At 43.5% G+C, this 16,702-nt stretch overlaps 1 protein-coding gene across 1 annotated transcript in view; it reads right to left on the bottom strand.

The window, feature by feature from the left end:
• LOC142250590 (rho GTPase-activating protein 6-like) overlaps window positions 1-16,310 on the bottom strand; it is a 194,731-nt gene extending 178,421 nt beyond the window's left edge. The window contains exons 1-4 of the mRNA XM_075322772.1: window positions 16,224-16,310; window positions 15,790-15,920; window positions 15,485-15,532; window positions 9,513-9,739 (exon numbers count right to left, since the gene is read on the bottom strand). Coding sequence (XP_075178887.1) covers window positions 9,513-9,739; window positions 15,485-15,532; window positions 15,790-15,920; window positions 16,224-16,246 — 429 coding nt within the window. The 5' untranslated portion in view covers window positions 16,247-16,310. The remainder of the gene's footprint in view (window positions 1-9,512; window positions 9,740-15,484; window positions 15,533-15,789; window positions 15,921-16,223) is intronic.
• Between the last annotated feature and the right edge of the window lie 392 nt (window positions 16,311-16,702).

Genomic DNA, 16,702 nt, shown 5'->3' with positions numbered 1-16,702 from the left:
TAGTCTCACTGCTCGTACAGTAAAGAATCCTCGTCTGTGATTATAATTAAACCTTCTTTCCTCAAGACGTAGCAGATGCCCCCGTGTTCCAGTCGCAGGCCTAGGTGTAAAAAGATCTTTGGAAAGGTCTCTGTACTGTCCCCTCATATATTTATACATTGTGATTAGATCCCCCCTAAGCCTTCGTTTTTCCAAACTAAATAACCCCAAGTTTAATAACCTGTCTTGGTATTGCAGCCCACCCATTCCTCTAATAATCTTGGTGGCTCTTCTCTGCACCCTCTCCAGTTCAGCTATGTCCTTCTTATATATCGGTGACCAGAATTGTTCACAGTATTCTAAGTGCGGTCGCACTAGTGACTTGGTACAGTCACAGTGTTGTTGTCTTGTGTGTTGACTAGTCCGCATGAAACGAGATAAGTCCGCTCCCGGTGACTTTTCCGTGGGAGCTGTGGCCCGCTGACCCTTGGGATTTTAGCAGGTTCTTGCAGATGCCCTATCCCCCGCGTTGGGCTTCCGTCTCGCTCTATCTGGGCTGTTAGTGGGACAAGACTTTGAATCATGTCCCCTGCTGGTTAATTGGAAAGTTGCTTGCAGCTGTCCTCGCCCTAGGGTCCAGGTACCCCGACTTTGCACGGCCTTCGGACCGGATTCCCGCTGTCGGCACCGGTGGTCTACAACCCTGCCCTGGTCCACTTAAGGTCAACCGCGACCGGATCTCCATCGCCTGTGGCCCTGCTCTGCCGTCTGCCACCTAGTCAGCTCAGGTAGTCCGGTATTCCGGGAGCTACAACCCCCGACTACCACTTCACTCCTCTAACTTCCTCTGTCTAGACTTCACTCGACTGTTGTGTTTCCTCCCCTTGACATTTCAGAATCCCTAAGTGGGCGTCACCAACTGCCTGGCCCCGCCCACTGGTGTGTCCCTATTGTCCGGGGGGTGACTAGGCTTTTGTGGCTGGTGTATGTACCTGTGTGGGGTCGTGTTGGGAGGCTAAGGAGGAGAGAGTCCTGCATCTGGAACATGGATGCAGTCTCCTGTGACAACCTGATTTTGTCAGGGCGTCACAGTAGCATATCAATTTGAAGGACATACCATGTAAAAAAGAGAAGCAACATGGCACTGACGATCTCCAGAACTCCGATGTACGTTTTGCCTGATAGCTTTATCAAGGAGTGAACAAGTGTTAGATCTCATAGTTTTTCTCTGTAAGCTCCACTCTTGGCTTTGGCATGCAGACACTGATGAAAAAATACTGATGTGTGAATGAAGCCTAAAAGATGAATGAGAATTTTTTTGCTCACCTAAACGATTTCATGCATGAGGAACAAGCATTTTTGGACACATTGTTCAGTCACTAAACCCATTCACATTACACAATTATCATGAATGGTTAGTCATTAATGTTAGAATCTGACAGACTATCAGCTAGTTTAAATATATCTTAACACCAAGATTAAGGACTTCCTAAATAGACACACTTCACCCCTTTTCCTGCTGAAGAAAAGTATCCACACAGCATGATGCTGCTACCACCATGTTTCATGGCCTTTACATGGCATGTGACAGCTCTGGCAGATGAGACCAAAGTAGAACTCTTTGGGCTAAGTGCAAAATGCTATATGTGACAGAAAACTAACACTGAACATCACACTGAAAACACCATCCCCACAGTCAAACATGGTGGTAGCAGCATCCTGCTGTGGGGAGGCTTTTCTTCAGCAGGGTCAGAGAAACTGGTTAGAGTTGATAGGAAGACGGATGGAAAACCTGTTAGAGGCTGCAAAAGACTTGAGACTAGGGCGTACGTTCATGTTCCAACAGGACCATGATCTTAATCATCCTGCCTGAGCTACAATGGATGGCTTAGACCAAAGTATATTCATGTGTGCGAATGGCGCAGTCACAGTCCAGGCCTAAATTCCATTGAGACTTGATGTCTCCATCCAATCTCACTGAGCTAGAGCTCGTATACAAAGAAGAAAGGGCAAAAATGTCAGCCTCTAGATGTCCAAAGTTGGTAGAAACATCCACCAAAAGACTAGCAGCAGTAATTGCAGTGAGGTGGTCTTACAAAGTATTGACTCAGGTGATTGAATACAAATTCACGTTACAATTTTCAGATTTATATTTTTTTAACTATTTAGAAAACCATGTATCACTTTTTTTTACACTTCAAAAATACTTGATTCATTGTGTTGGTATAATCCCAATAAAAACCTTTAAGTTTTTGGGTGTAAAGTGAGAGAATGTAGAAAATTTCACAAGGTATGACTTACTTTTTCAAGGCGTTATAAATTGGTCTGCTCAATAGCTGCATTTATAATGTTTTCTTAAAAATAAAAAACATTTCTAACATTCCAACTCTCCTTTGATAGTTATGCCAGTGATAGAATTAAATTCTGGCACTGAGAATATTACTCTGCGGGCACCCGATTGGTGTGAACACAACTGAACAGTTGCTTGCCTGCTGTGTTGTTGCTGCGGCTCATCATCACTTGTGCTAGCAGACGACAACAAAAAAATGTTTATCTGTCTCGATGGCACTGTCTGTGTCTGAGCACATCCCAATGCAAGCCTCATCTGTCATATACAGTCACGCAGCCATCATAGATATGGATATCATAAAAACAAAAGCTAAAGCTGCTGGTAGTAAGACTGGCTCCATGTGCTGGCCTGTCAGGAATTTGAAATCTAATAATAATAATGCTATCGCGCTACATAGGTTAGAATTAATGATGGGCGGAGTTGCAGCTATCCGTGATCAATGGGTCTAACCCAGTGTTTCTCAACTCCAGTCCTTAAGACCCACCAACAGATCATGTTTTCAGGTTTTCCGCAATCAGGTTTTCCTGGATTTCCTTAGTGTTACACAGGTGATGGAATTATTCCTTTGTCTAATATTAAGGAAAACCTGAAAACATGGTCTGTTGGTGGGTCTTGAGGACTGGAGTTGAGAAACACTGGTCTAACCGGCTTTAAAAAAAAATAAAAAATCGGATCTGGCTCGGCATTGATCCTGGATATCTGGTCAGACGCTGGGCCCCATAGAAGTCTATGTGGACCAGAATCCAGTGCTTAACAATGCTCGTGGAAGGGAAAGAGCGCACTATACTTACTAAGTCTCTGGCGTAGATGTAACTGCTTCTAGGCTGCTCACTCTACTTGTGGGGCTGCTCATTAGCCTCATACATATTCACTACATCCCCCAACCACTGGCAGTCCTGGCGTCTGTGATTTGTTCCAGTCAGACAGCACTCCCAGTCTGTGCGACAGCATGTCGTACTGCTTTCATTCACAGACCCTATCTGCGGGTCAATGTAGATTGGTGTAAAAATAAAAATTGTCATAGTATCATAGTATCATAGTTTTTAAGGTTGAAGGAAGACTCTAAGTCAATCTAGTTCAACCCGTAGCCTAACATGTTGATCCAGAGGAAGGCAAAAAAAACCCCAATGTGGCAAACACGTTCCAATGGGGAAAAAATTTCCTTCCTGACTCCACATCCGGCAATCAGACTAGTTCCCTGGATCAATACCCTGTCATAAAATCTAATATACATAACTGGTAATATTAAATTTTTCAAGAAAGGCATCCAGGCTCTGCTTAAATGTTAGTAGTGAATCACTCATTACAACATCATGCGGCAGAGAGTTTCATAGTCTCACTGCTCGTACAGTAAAGAATCCTCGTCTGTGATTATGATTAAAACTTCTTTCCTCAAGACGTAGCGGATGCCCTCCATATTATTATACCCAGCACAAATAAAGCATACGACTACAGGCTGCAGCCCCCAGCTGTGTGCTCATCTAGGCTGTGTATAAAAATAAGATGAACCGCATACGGCTTTTTAAAAAATTATTTAAATAAATAATCATTAAAAATGGCATGCGGTCCCCCCAATTTTGATACCCAGCAATGATAAAGCTGACAGCTAGGGGCTCGTATTCTCAGACTGAGGAAGCCCATGCCCCCCAGCCTAAAAATAGCAGCCTGCCTTTGCCAACGATTGTTGCATCCATTAGATGCGACAGTCCCAAAACTTTACTTGGCTCTTCCCGATTGCTTTGGTGCGGTGGCAATCAGGGTAATAAGGGGTTAATAACAGTTCACAGCTGCCACTAAGCCTTAGATTAGTAATGGGAGGCATCTATGAGACCCTCCATGACTAATATGAAAGTGAAAAGAAATAAAACACAAACATCCAAAATATCCTTTATTTAAAAAAAAAAACAAAACACGCTTTCACCAATTTATTAGCCCTCAAAACACTCAGGTATGACGTAATCCACACGAAGTTTCACAATGATTCCAACTCTGCTACATCTGAAGTGACAGGAAGCAGCCATAGAACATGAAAGCCCGCTGTGAGCTCTAGGCAGAGACTGAGCTGTGCGATGAGCGGTGATGTCACTCAGGTTATTTGCGGTCACAGCTGGAGGTTCCAACGGCCCTCCACCTGTGATTGCAGGTGACCTGACCTCGGGTGACCTAATTAAACTCAGTGACCTTCCCTCAGGTGAGGTCACTTAGTTTACAGACCTGCCTCTCCTGGAAGAAAATCGCTGTTTATTTTTGCACCATGCCACGACATAAACCCACAGACAGGGTCTCTGATTGCAAGCAGTCAGACGCTTTCACAGACACCAGGACTACCAGGGTGGGGGAAGCAGTGCATATGTATGATGCTAATGAGCAGCCCCGGAAGAAGAAGTTAAAGCCGCGCCAGAGACTCGGTAAGTATAGCGCACTTGCTTTATTTTTATTTTTCCTTTTATTGTTTTTTTTTTTGGCAAGTTGCTGGATCCGGATTATTAGCCAGAGTGCACTGAGAACTCTGGGCCCAGCACCCAGATACTTTTGAAACCGCGCATATCCAGACTTTTACAGTCCGGGTCCAGCCATCACTAGTTAGAATATTATCAAGAAAAATAAAAATATCTCACAAGGTCAGATCATAAAACCAATGCTATACAGGATTTCACTTGTAAGATGGCGACCAGCTACATTGTGAATGGCCGGTATGTACCACAGAAGTGGTGTAAACCTGTATGTCCATTTTGGTACTTGTAGTGCCACATGTTTTGTAAAGTGTTCTCTGGGTCAGGTTTACAGGTAGCTGGAGAGATGGGTGGGTCTGGCTACCTAAAACCCCCCTCCCGCACATGGGTGTGTCTGAGGTGTGTAACATGTCTGTAAAATGGAGACAGGTTTTGTAGCACAGGGTGATGTGTGTGAGAAGCCACCTCTGAGATAGTGTGTGTTCTGGGAGGAACCAGTGTGGAGAGGCTGCTGGAGGCTGTGGAGAGGTGTTGAAGCCTGTGAAGGGGACCCCAGCTGTGGAAGGTGAGGGTTCGCTTCAGCTGACTGGAATGACTGAGTGGAGGCCGAGTGAGCTCAACCAGGATACTGGAAGCGTATCCAAACCCATGCGGTTGAACTGCAAACGTTACAGACCAGAAATCCAAGTGTCTGAGGAGCAGCCTCTGAGAGAGAGTGAATAGGCTGCTGGATTCAGGATAGAGGCACAGAAACCTCTGTGAAGGGACCCCTGTGAAAATAGAGATTTGGCTTCATCTGACTGGGTTCAGTGGGTTACGTCTTTGGAGAGGCGTATCTAAACCTATGCGGGTAAACCGTGACGGTTATGGACCAGAAATCCGTATCTATGCCTTTCAGCCACAAGAGGCAATGTGTTTGTGTTCATAGAAAGGTCTATACTGATTTAATAAACCGTTTGGACTTTTAAAGAGACCGTATGTCCCTGAGTCAACTTCGCATTGCAGCAAAGTGAGTGAAAAAACTCCATTATACAGTGTGTGAACTGTATGCAACATCACACACTTCAACCACTGATACCTTAAGACACTGGTGTATTATTAGTTGTAAATAGTTATAAAAGTATGAAAAACCATATAAAGATAAAATTATTAACAGGAAGTGGAGGAGGTAATACAAGAAAACCCCTCGTTGATTTACATGAAGATGGTGGTATAACATTAGGAGCATTCAAAATTCATGTGACCCACTGCAGTTTATTATTTACTGCATACAGAACGATGATGGCAGGTTTTGAGATAGTCTTTAAAAAGTACCCGTTAAGAGGGGAATGGTGTGGAGATGCAGATAATGGTCCGTGGAGAGCTGTCACTGTATAGTAGGCTCAGATTGCCCCACCGGGAAATCGGGGAATCCACCGGTAGGCCAACTGTAGGGCTAACACTGGCAAGAGATTGAAGGATCCTCCCCTTCTTACCCTAGCACAGGTATCACTGCTTTGCTAGCCTCCATCCATCGTGGCGCACTCCCTCCTTTTCCTGCTGTACCCGCGCTTTAGTGTTTGAGTCAGACTGACACCTGTGCAGGAGAAGTGAAGTGTCACTGACAGTAAGGCTCTTTCAGACGTCCATGCACTTCGGTCCTTGCACAGACCATAATGCACAAACTGGCTGCGGCTCTCCTGATCAGATAATAACTACTTCATATACTTCTATGAGACTGTCACGCTCGGGTCAGGAGACCCCAGGCTAGTCTGTAGCATTGCAGTCTGTGCAGGGATTGGCCATAGGTCTCCTGTGCCAAGCGTGACAACCTCTTAGAAATATATGAAACTGTCATGCTATTGTTGGGAGAGCCGCGGCCAGTCTGTGCATTCTGGTCTGTGCACAGACATTTGAAAGAGCCCTAACACCTCTCCTGCACAGGTGACAGTCTGACTCAAATACCTTTTGCCAGTACAGCAGAAGAAGGAGGGAGTACACCACTATGGATGTAGATTAGCAGACCCGTGAAAAGCTGTGCTAGATGATATTTAGATTATATATGCTATATGTGGGGAGAGGGGACCAGGTAATATATATGTTATATTTAATATATGTGGAGGAGGGAAACTAGGCTATATGCAGGAAATGGAGAACTAGCCTATATATATTTGGGAGAGGGGGAAGGCTATATATGGGAGAGGGGGGACTAGGATATATATGCTATATGTGGGGGAAAGGGGAAGGCTATATGTGGGAGAAGGGGGACTAGGCTATATAAGCTATATGAGGGAGAGGGGAGACTAGGCTCTATATTCTATATGTGGGGGAAGGGGACTAGGTTATAAATGCTACATATTGGAGAGGGGTGACTAGCCTATATATGCTATATGAGGAAAATGGGGACAAGGCTATATATGCTATATGAGGGAAACGGGGGACTGGGCTCAATATCCTAAATGTGGGCGAGGGGCACTAGGTTATAAATGCTATATCTGGGGGAGGAGTGACTAGGTTATATAAAATGGGGAAAATAAGTACCGTATTTGATATACTGCCAATTTTGCAAGTTTTTCCACCTACAAAGAATGTAGCAGTCTGTAATTTTTATCGTAAGTACACTTCAACTGTAACAGACAGAATCCCCAAAAAATCCAGAAAATCACATGGTATGATTTTTAAATAATTAAACTTGGACCTATTATTCGGAATATTTAAATCCAAAAAAAAGTAATTTGTGTCTGAATTTTGAGTCCCAATTTGACCCATTTATGAATTAATCTTTTTTTTCTTTTAAATGTTGCAAAATCTTTGTTCATCATCACCCCATTAGGTGGGTCCATTACAAATGAAAGAAACACATATTGAAAAATGAAATTAATTTATAAAAAAAAAAACCAAAAAAAACCCAAACACATGTAAGCTTAACACCAATAAAGAGGACTTAAACAATATAGCACATGATAAATTCTCTCCAATGTCTATTGGTAAAACTAAAAACAACAAACAAGAAGCAGTAATAAACTGGAATTGTTTCTACAGAACACTATATGAACAGTACAATTGTACAGGGAATAAAAGGAAATGTAAGCAACTGCATCCCATGCACCGCTCTACTGTTCGCGCTATTTGGCTGTAAGCTTGAAGTCGATATTGTAGAAGCCAAGTAACAAAACACTCCTTCTCTTGTTTACAAAAAATCTTTATTGGTCCCAGAATACACTGAAAACAATGTAAAATACACAACGTTTCGGCCAACGCAGTGTCTTTGTCAAGCCATTTTAATGGCTTGACGAAGGCCTTGTGTTGGCTGAAACGTTGTGTATTTTACATAATTTCCAATGTATACCGGGAATAAAAGGAGTAATCTCTTTTAGTGAACTAAACCATACTATAAAATTGATATAAAATCATAGGAAAAAAACATCTTTTATAGGAAAATCTCGCTTCTTTGCTGTATTATCAATCAGTACAAAGAGGAAAAGAACATCAAATCCTATCAAAATTTCAGCTATTATTCCTAAGCCTTTTGGAAGCTGTCTATGTAACCAAGCCTAAAGCCCACCATACACATTCTATAGCTGTTGGCCGTTCGAAGCTTTGGCTGGCAGCCGTCTTAGCTGACTCTCCCATACACGGAAGGACTATGTAGGCCGAACAGAAAAAAGTATCAAGTCCTGTCTAAAATCATGTAGAAAACTCTGAATTCTTTTCCTGGTGTTTAACCTAAACATGATCCATCATCACAGTAGCATAGCATGCAGTTCCTCTGTTCCTCTAGCATATTTCAGATTATGTAACCAGTATATACAGTATTACTCATTTTGAGAAATAAGAAAACTTTGAAGCTCACCCCACTTTGTCCTTGGACATTGGTTTTATATTATCTTGTGTGTGAGTGCTGGTGTCACAAGGAGGGATTTACAAATATCACTAACTGTCATGGCGGCGTCAGGATCTGTGGAGACTACAGATTCTCGCACTCTGCCTGCTAACTTCCCTGATGTCTGTGATCAGCACAAGGAGACTTGGGCATCGATCCACAACCTTGTAATTCATAGGCAGGCTACTAAGAATTAATCTCTGCTAGGCTGCTTTAAGTTTCATTTGATTGCATGCTGTGGGGGAGCTAGTTACATTCGCTCCCCTCCTACATATGCTGGCCGGACACTTCAGTTAATGCCAGCTATAGCTTCTCTATACTGGTCTGGTGAGGTATTGTGATCCAAACTTACAGGTGGATGTAGTGAGCGGTTGTAGTGTTAACCCTTCTTGTCCTTTTGTTGCTACCTTCCATCTTGCTTTTCTCCTTAGTCTGTCACTGTTTGTTTCTGTGAGTTTGCAGTGTGTCTCAGTTTTGCTTTTTTCTTTGTCTGTCTTTATCTGTGCTAACATCAAACTCCTGACCCTTCTTTTCCTGGGAAAGGGAAATAGTTTAGTTCTGGTCAGGAGAATATTAAGGCACAGGAATCTGGCATCTCCACCATTAGTGGTATTCCAAAGGTTAGGGATGGCCTAGGGAAGCTGAGGGTGAGGGACAGTATAGGACCCCCTGTCCCTCAATGTCCTACAGTTACATCATGACATCTAGTCCCACACGCGTATGTCTTTTTTTTTAATGAATTCATATTAATGTGTGATTTTATGGAATAATGTGGATGTGCCAAATCCCTTTTTGCATTATAGGTAATTTTGATTGGCAATATTTTGGTGTGTAATAAAGTGATAGAATACATATCTGGATGTCTCACCCTTCTTCTTGTCTGTATTGTGCCATTTCTGAACACAGACGGTACATGAAAGTCCAATATTGTTCCTGGGTTAGATGCTCGTTGGGTTTCTACTAGAAAACTTAAGACACTGCTCTCAACTTCAGCACATGCTCTTCTATTTCGAACCGGTAGAATCCGCTGACGTTCTACCCGATCCTGAGCAAGGACATCTGATAGCGTCACCCCAAATAATCCATGTGAAGTATCTGTAGGAAAATGAAGGAGCAAAAAAAATCAGAGACTGCTGCAGCTAGAAATATTGTGTATCATCGAATCCCTTGTGTCAAAACTGTCTCCTAGCTGGGCTTCAACAAATAGCAGAAGCCTTATTGGTGTGGCCAGCCCACAGTTGGAGACATGTTTGCTGTAGTAAATATGAACCTTCTTAAAGGGGTTATCCCAGACTTTAACATTAATTAATCTCTGATCGGTGGTGGTGTGACACTCAGCACCCCCACTGATCAGCAATTCCAAATGCTGGTGGTGGCCCGAATGTCAATGGAACAGTGGCTGTGGTTGGATACTACATATCCACGGTTATTGATTAAATAGGGAGTCAATGTGCAATACCCAGCTGCAGCCACTATACAGTTGATGGCGTTGTGCTGTACAGCTCCACAACTGAGCAATACCGAACAGCAGCACCGAGAACACCGAATTGGTGGGGGTGGCAAGTATCGCACCCCCACCAATCAAACATTGATGTCCTATCCTAGGGATTAAAGTCCGGTTCTTGTACAGACTAGAAGTCCCAGCTGCGCAGTCCCTAAAGGTTTCTGCGCAGACTGAAACAACCCTAACTGGATGACTCATGACCATTTGGACCTCCTCTTCCTAAGTCAGGGTTCCCCAACTCCAGTCCTCGAGGGCCGCCAACAGTGCATGTTTTCAGGATTTACTTAGCATTGCATGGGTGTTGGAATCATCAACTGTGCAGGTGATTAAATTACCACATGTGCAATACTAAGGAAATCCTGAAAACATGCACTGTTGGCGGCCCTTGAGGACTGGAATTGGGGACCCATGTCCTAAGTGGTCATCGAGAGATCCTAGTACCTCTTTAAAAATCTGGGAGAAGGTGCAGAGTAAAATAAGGTAAACCAAAAGTTATAATCTGCAAGGACAAGCAGAAGATAAACAGGCTGTAGTTCCAAGCAAGGTCCATGTTAGAAATATCACCAGTGGGATATGTACGTCAAAGGTCGTGAAAGGGGTCAAAGAAGTTACTCAATCAACCCTTTCTCAATTGTCATATTCCCGCATGTAAAATAAAAAACAGCCTATACTCCCCTTCAGTGCCAGCACTGTTCTGGCAACTTCGAGACCAGGTCTCCTGAGGTTCACATGATGTTCATGTCATGTGAGCTCTGCAGCCAATTAAAAGCTGTTGTCATTCAGAGGACGTGAGAGAGCAGCTGCAGTTCTCTCTTCTTCTAGATGTCAGTTTTGTCCAAAGGAAGTGAGATTGAAGCCGACCATTAGTGGCTGTTGATTGGCTGCAGAACTGACAATGTCACATGAGCCCCAGGAGACCCGATGCCACAGTCAAGGTAACGGTGCCGCCACTGGAAGGGAGTATAGGCTGTTTATTTTATTTTACATGCAGGAATAAGACAATTGAGAAGGGTTTGTGTAAGTAGTAGACACCTCCATTAATTCATAATTGATCTGTATTAAACAACATCATTTGACTTTTCACACATTTTTTGTACCTTTTTTTAACGTCATGAACGTCTAATGTTTGTAGGTTCCATTTTTTTATGCTGATATTGTTTCTTACATGTTTTATTCCCATATAAAGGCCTATATGAAAACACGTGAAAAATAAATGTTGGGTTTAAAAAAAAAAAAAAAAAAAAAAAGCCCTAAAAATGCACTAAAAGTGTGGGGAAAAAACACAACAAAAACTTACTGTTTAAAAGAGCTTTGCAGGAAAAAAAATTATACATGAATGTACTTATTCCAGTGCAACTATGTTTTCACCTTCCTGACAGAGACCCACTTTTCAGATCTGACGTGTCACTTTATGGTGTAATAACTTTGGAATGTTTCTAAATAATCCAGTGATTCTGTTTTCACATCACACATTATACATTTTATCACTGGTAACTTCAGGTTGATATATTTCTCCCTTATGTATAAAAACAATTTCAATAAAAATGTAGAGCAATTAGCAATCTTTTTTAAAGTGTTAAGTTCCGAAAACAGTCATAGCACACTAAAATATATATTCACTACTCACAAAAAGTTAGGGATTAGTGATGGGCGGACTCGCAGATAACAGGGACCGATGAGTGTTACCGGGTTTGAAAAAAAAAAAACAGTTCAGGCCCGTGATTGATCCTAGATATCTGGCTGGACACTGGTCCGCATATAAGTCTGGCGACAGGAACCCGACGATTAAAAATGGGGGTAGAAGGGATAGTGGGATAGGAGCAGTCGCGCTATACTTACCGAGGCTCCGGTGCGGCTGTAACTGGTCTCGCGGCCGCTCATTCACTTTTCCTGCACTTCTTTCCCCGCTCACCGGCAGTCCTGACGTCTGTGATTGGTTACAGTCAGACTTGCCCCTAGGCTGTATGACAGTGTCTTAGTGCAACCAATCACAGGCGCTGTCTGCTGATCAGTATTGTGGTGTAAAAATAAATAAATAAAACAATTGTTGTAGGGTCTCCCCATATTATGATACCCAACGCAGATAACGCATATGGCTACAGGCAGCAACCCCCAGCCATGCACTTATTTTGTCTGTAAGAGGAACTGCATTTAGCTTCTTTTTATTAGTATTATTTAAATAAATAATTTTAAAAAACGGCATGCTGTCCCCCCAATTTTGATACCCAGCCATGATAAAGCCCGACAGCTGGGAGCTGGTATTCTCAGGCTGGGGAGACCCATGATTATTGAGCCCTCCAGACTAAAAATAGCAGCCTGCAGGTACCTGGAATTGTCGCATCCATTTGATGCGACAGTACCGGTGTTTTACCCGGCTCTTCCAATTACCCTAGTGTTGTGGCAATCAGGGTATTAAGGGGTTAATGTTACAGCTGCCAGTAAGCCCCAGATTAGTAAAAGGAGGCGTCTATGAAACCCCCCCATTACTAATCTGTAAGTGAAAACAAATAAAGACAAACACCAAAAAATCCTTTTATCTGAAATAAAAAAAACACACACTCTTTCACCACTTTATTAATTCCAAAACACCCAAGTCCGATGTAAACCACATGAGGTCCCACGATAATCATGGCTCTGCTACATCTGAAGGCACAGCGCACCAATAGAACATGACCACCCGCTGTAACTTCAGGCAGACAATAACATAGCAGCGATTATTGGTGACGTAACTCAGGTTAGTTGCGGTCACAGCTGGAGGTTCTCACAGTCCTCCACCTGTGACCGCAGGTAACCTGACCTCAGGGGACCTCAATGTTTAATGAATTCACCTGTTGTTAAGTTACTTGCAGTCACAGGTGGAGGACCGTGAGAACCTCTAGCAGTGACCACAACTAACCTGAGTAATGTCACAACTATTCACTGCGGCTAAGTGGGTGGTCATATTCTATAGCCACATGATGTCCCTTCAGATGCAACAAAGCTGGAATTATTGTGGGACCTCGTGTGGATTACATTGGACCTGGGTGTTTTGGGGATTAATAAATTGCTGAAAGAGGGTGGGTTTTTTTGTCTTTTATTTCAAATAAAGGATTTTTTCGGTGTTTGTCTTTATTTCTTTTCACTTACAGATTAGTATTGTGGGGGTCTCATAGATGCCTCCCATAACTAATCTGGGGCTTAGTGTGGCAGCTGTGGGCTGCCATTAACCCCTTATTACCCCGATTGACAAAGCACCAGGGCAATCAGGAAGAGCTAAGTAAAGTTCTGGAATTGTCAAATCTAATGGATCCTGGGCAGCTTCAGGTTGATATTTTTAGGCTTGGGGCCAATAATCATGGGTCTGCCCAGCTTGAGAATACCAGGCGCCAGCTCTCTGACTTTATCTTGGCTGTGGGTCAAGATTGGTGGGAACGCACACCAGTTTTTAAATTATTTATTTAAATATTTCAAAAACAAAAAAAACGCGTGCGGTTCCTCTTATTTTCATACACAGCCAAAATAAGCACACAGCTGGAGGCTTTAGCCTGTAGCCGTACGCTTTATCTGCACTGGGTATCATAATAAGGGGGGACCCTACGACAATTGTTTTATTTATTTATTTTTATACCATGATAGTGATCCTCAGACAGCGCCTTTGATTAGTTGCAGTCAGATGCTGTCATACAGGCCGTGAGCGCGTCTGACTGCAACCAGTCACAGACACCAGGACTGCCGGTGGGGGGGAGAAGCAGTGAGCATGCATGAAGGTAAATAAGTGGACTCAGAAAAAGAGTGAGTGGCCTGGAAGCAGTTACAGTCGTGCTGCAGACTCAGTAAGTATAGAGCGCTTGCTCCAATCCCCCTATCTCTTCTACCACCATTCTGGTGCCCATAGACTTATATGGGGACCGGCGTCGGGCCACATATCCGGGATCAATTCTGGGCCAGTTAGTCCCACCGATCGCGGATATCTGCGAGTTCGCCCATCACTAGTCACTGGTGATCACTGTATTATCTGCACACTATATACTATATACAGAGCTCCTGTGTATAATGTCTCAGTGATCATTGCATTACCTGTACACTAGACATAAACTACAGAGCTCCTGTGTATAATGTCACTGGTGATCATTGTAATACTTGTACACTATACACTATATACAGAACTCCTGTGTATAATATCAATTTTGATTTTTGTATTACCTATGCACTATATACAGAGCTCCTGTGTATAATGGTGGTAATATTAATGTTTTTCGCGTTGTGGTTTCTATTCATGATTAGTATTGTATTATTCAGCAAATATGTGGTGATATAATGTGGTCTGGTTAATGTGTCCCTTGTATGTGATATTATCATGGTATGGCAGTATTTGGCCCCTATATGTGGTATTATTGGTCCCTTGTATGTGATATTATCTTGGTATTGCAGTATTTGGCCCCTGTATGGGGTATTATTGGTCTTGGTATAGTGGATTGTGTTGTGTATGGCTGTCATTTGTACTCTCTGATATTAATTAGGAGAAGATTATTTATTTCTATTTTCTATTGCAGAAAGGTAGGAATGCACATAACAGAGGTTCTCCAGAGATAACAAGTAATCTCCTCTCCACGGGATAACTTATTGATTGGTGGGGGTCCAACTTATGGGACCTGCACCAATCAGCAGAATGAGGAACTTTCACGCCAATTAGGCCTAAGCCACACGGCATGAAAATCGGACCGAGTGGAATGCGATAAAACATCACTTTCCACTCTGACCAATATTAACATATGTGTCAGCACCCATGAGCGATTATTTTTTCGGCCACAATCGTATTGAGAAAACAATCGCAGCATGCTGCGATTATAATGCGAGACTCTTTCTCTCGCATCCATTCAAGTCTATGGGACGAGAGAAAGATCGCATTGCACTCGCAGTACACCGGTGTACCGCGAGTGCAGGGCGAGAATGGCAATATTCGGCTACAGAGGAGAGAGGGAGATAAATCCCTCCCTCTTCACCTCCGTGCCGGCCCACCCCTCCTCAGCGCTTGCCCACCCCTCCTCAGTGCCGGCCCGTCCCGTCCCCCGCAGCTGAGGTCCGATGGCACGATCGGACCTCAGTCGCAGTGACACTCACATGACACTCTGCTCCTGCTGTGCTGCCAGCGTGAGCCGAGTGTCATGCGAGGATCGCATTAGTCCCCGTGTGGTACGGCCTTAGAATGGAGCTCATGTTCGACTTGACCACTGATCCACTCATTCTCTCAAAGGCTGCGAGTGCTGCACTTGTTTTTTTTCTGGCTGCCCCAAAGATAGATAGATAGAGTCACTGTCTAAAACAAGGCATAAATTGCTTTAAATATATTAATATACCTTTCTGCTCCTGCTTACGTTTCACAATTTTCTTTGCTTTTTGGTAACCTGCAATATAAAGGGTTCTATGTTAGGAAGAGGCAGAACACAGCGCAACATGGGACAGACGGACACAGATAATATGGAACATATTGCTGTCACTGGTTGCGTGCAGCACATACCAGAGGGAATTCCAGAAATAAACAGATCATTTCCTTTCAGTCTGGGAAAGTGCCCCTTCCCCCTTCTCTCCAGCAGTGTCACACAACTCTAGTGTCATCTACGTTGCACACATCCACTCTCCCCCACGTACACGCGTGTCTCACCTGGCTTGATGTCCGTGCAGAGTCCGCGCTGCTGCAGAGTGTTGAGCGCAATCTCCTGCAGACGGAACCTCTCCAGCTCAGATAAACTCTGCAGGTGAACGGCGGCGAGATGCACTGCAGCCTCCAACATCCTGATAATAGACAGGGAGAACAGTAATGTCACCATGGACTAAAGCCCCACACACATGGAGTTTCTGGTTTGGCTTCTTATCCTAAGTCATCTGTAAGGATCTTTGACTTTTAGGATTGCTACTTCCAATAGGTGGCTGCAGAGTTCCTGTCTTTTTCCTCTCGGAAAAGACTACTTGAATGCAGCACACACGAAAAAAATCATCACTAATAACCCCGATGGCAGAAACAAAGCTCCATACATGAGATATGGTGAAGTTCCTGTCCAGGAACACAACCCAACACGAGTCAGCCCCCTCCCTTACCCTTGCTTGTCACTCAGCTCCATTGAGTTCCTTTCCTCAGAAACTATTCCGCCTGCAGGTATCTGGGACAAAACTGCTTCTCACAAGCTGGAGGATTAGAAGGCAGAAGAGGAGAGTCTGAGGGGAGGAGAAGCCAGGGGAGGAGGCCTGCCAGGGATCTGACAGTGGAAACTACAAATTTGAGTCGTGATGCAATAAATGAACAGAAGAACTGGCTGTAATATAAGATCAGAACATTGAAGCATATTATTAGCCAACACCAATAATTCCACAAACTGGGCTTCTTATGTGTAAAAAGCGGTTTACTTAAAAAAAAGTCAAAATTAAAATGTATTAAATTGCAAAAAAGTCGGAGGACAAAGCTAAAAATATGACCATGGAGGTAGCTTTTGCTATGTTGTCTAACGATGCCTCGGAATGCGGTTTGGGAAGGAATTCTGTGGCGCCCTGGACAAGCCAGGACGTCACAGGTACTGCAA

The sequence above is a fragment of the Anomaloglossus baeobatrachus genome, chromosome 9 (assembly GCF_048569485.1).
Source record: "Anomaloglossus baeobatrachus isolate aAnoBae1 chromosome 9, aAnoBae1.hap1, whole genome shotgun sequence".
In the NCBI taxonomy this organism is placed as follows: domain Eukaryota; kingdom Metazoa; phylum Chordata; class Amphibia; order Anura; family Aromobatidae; genus Anomaloglossus; species Anomaloglossus baeobatrachus.
This window is presented reverse-complemented; position numbering and strand designations above follow the sequence as displayed.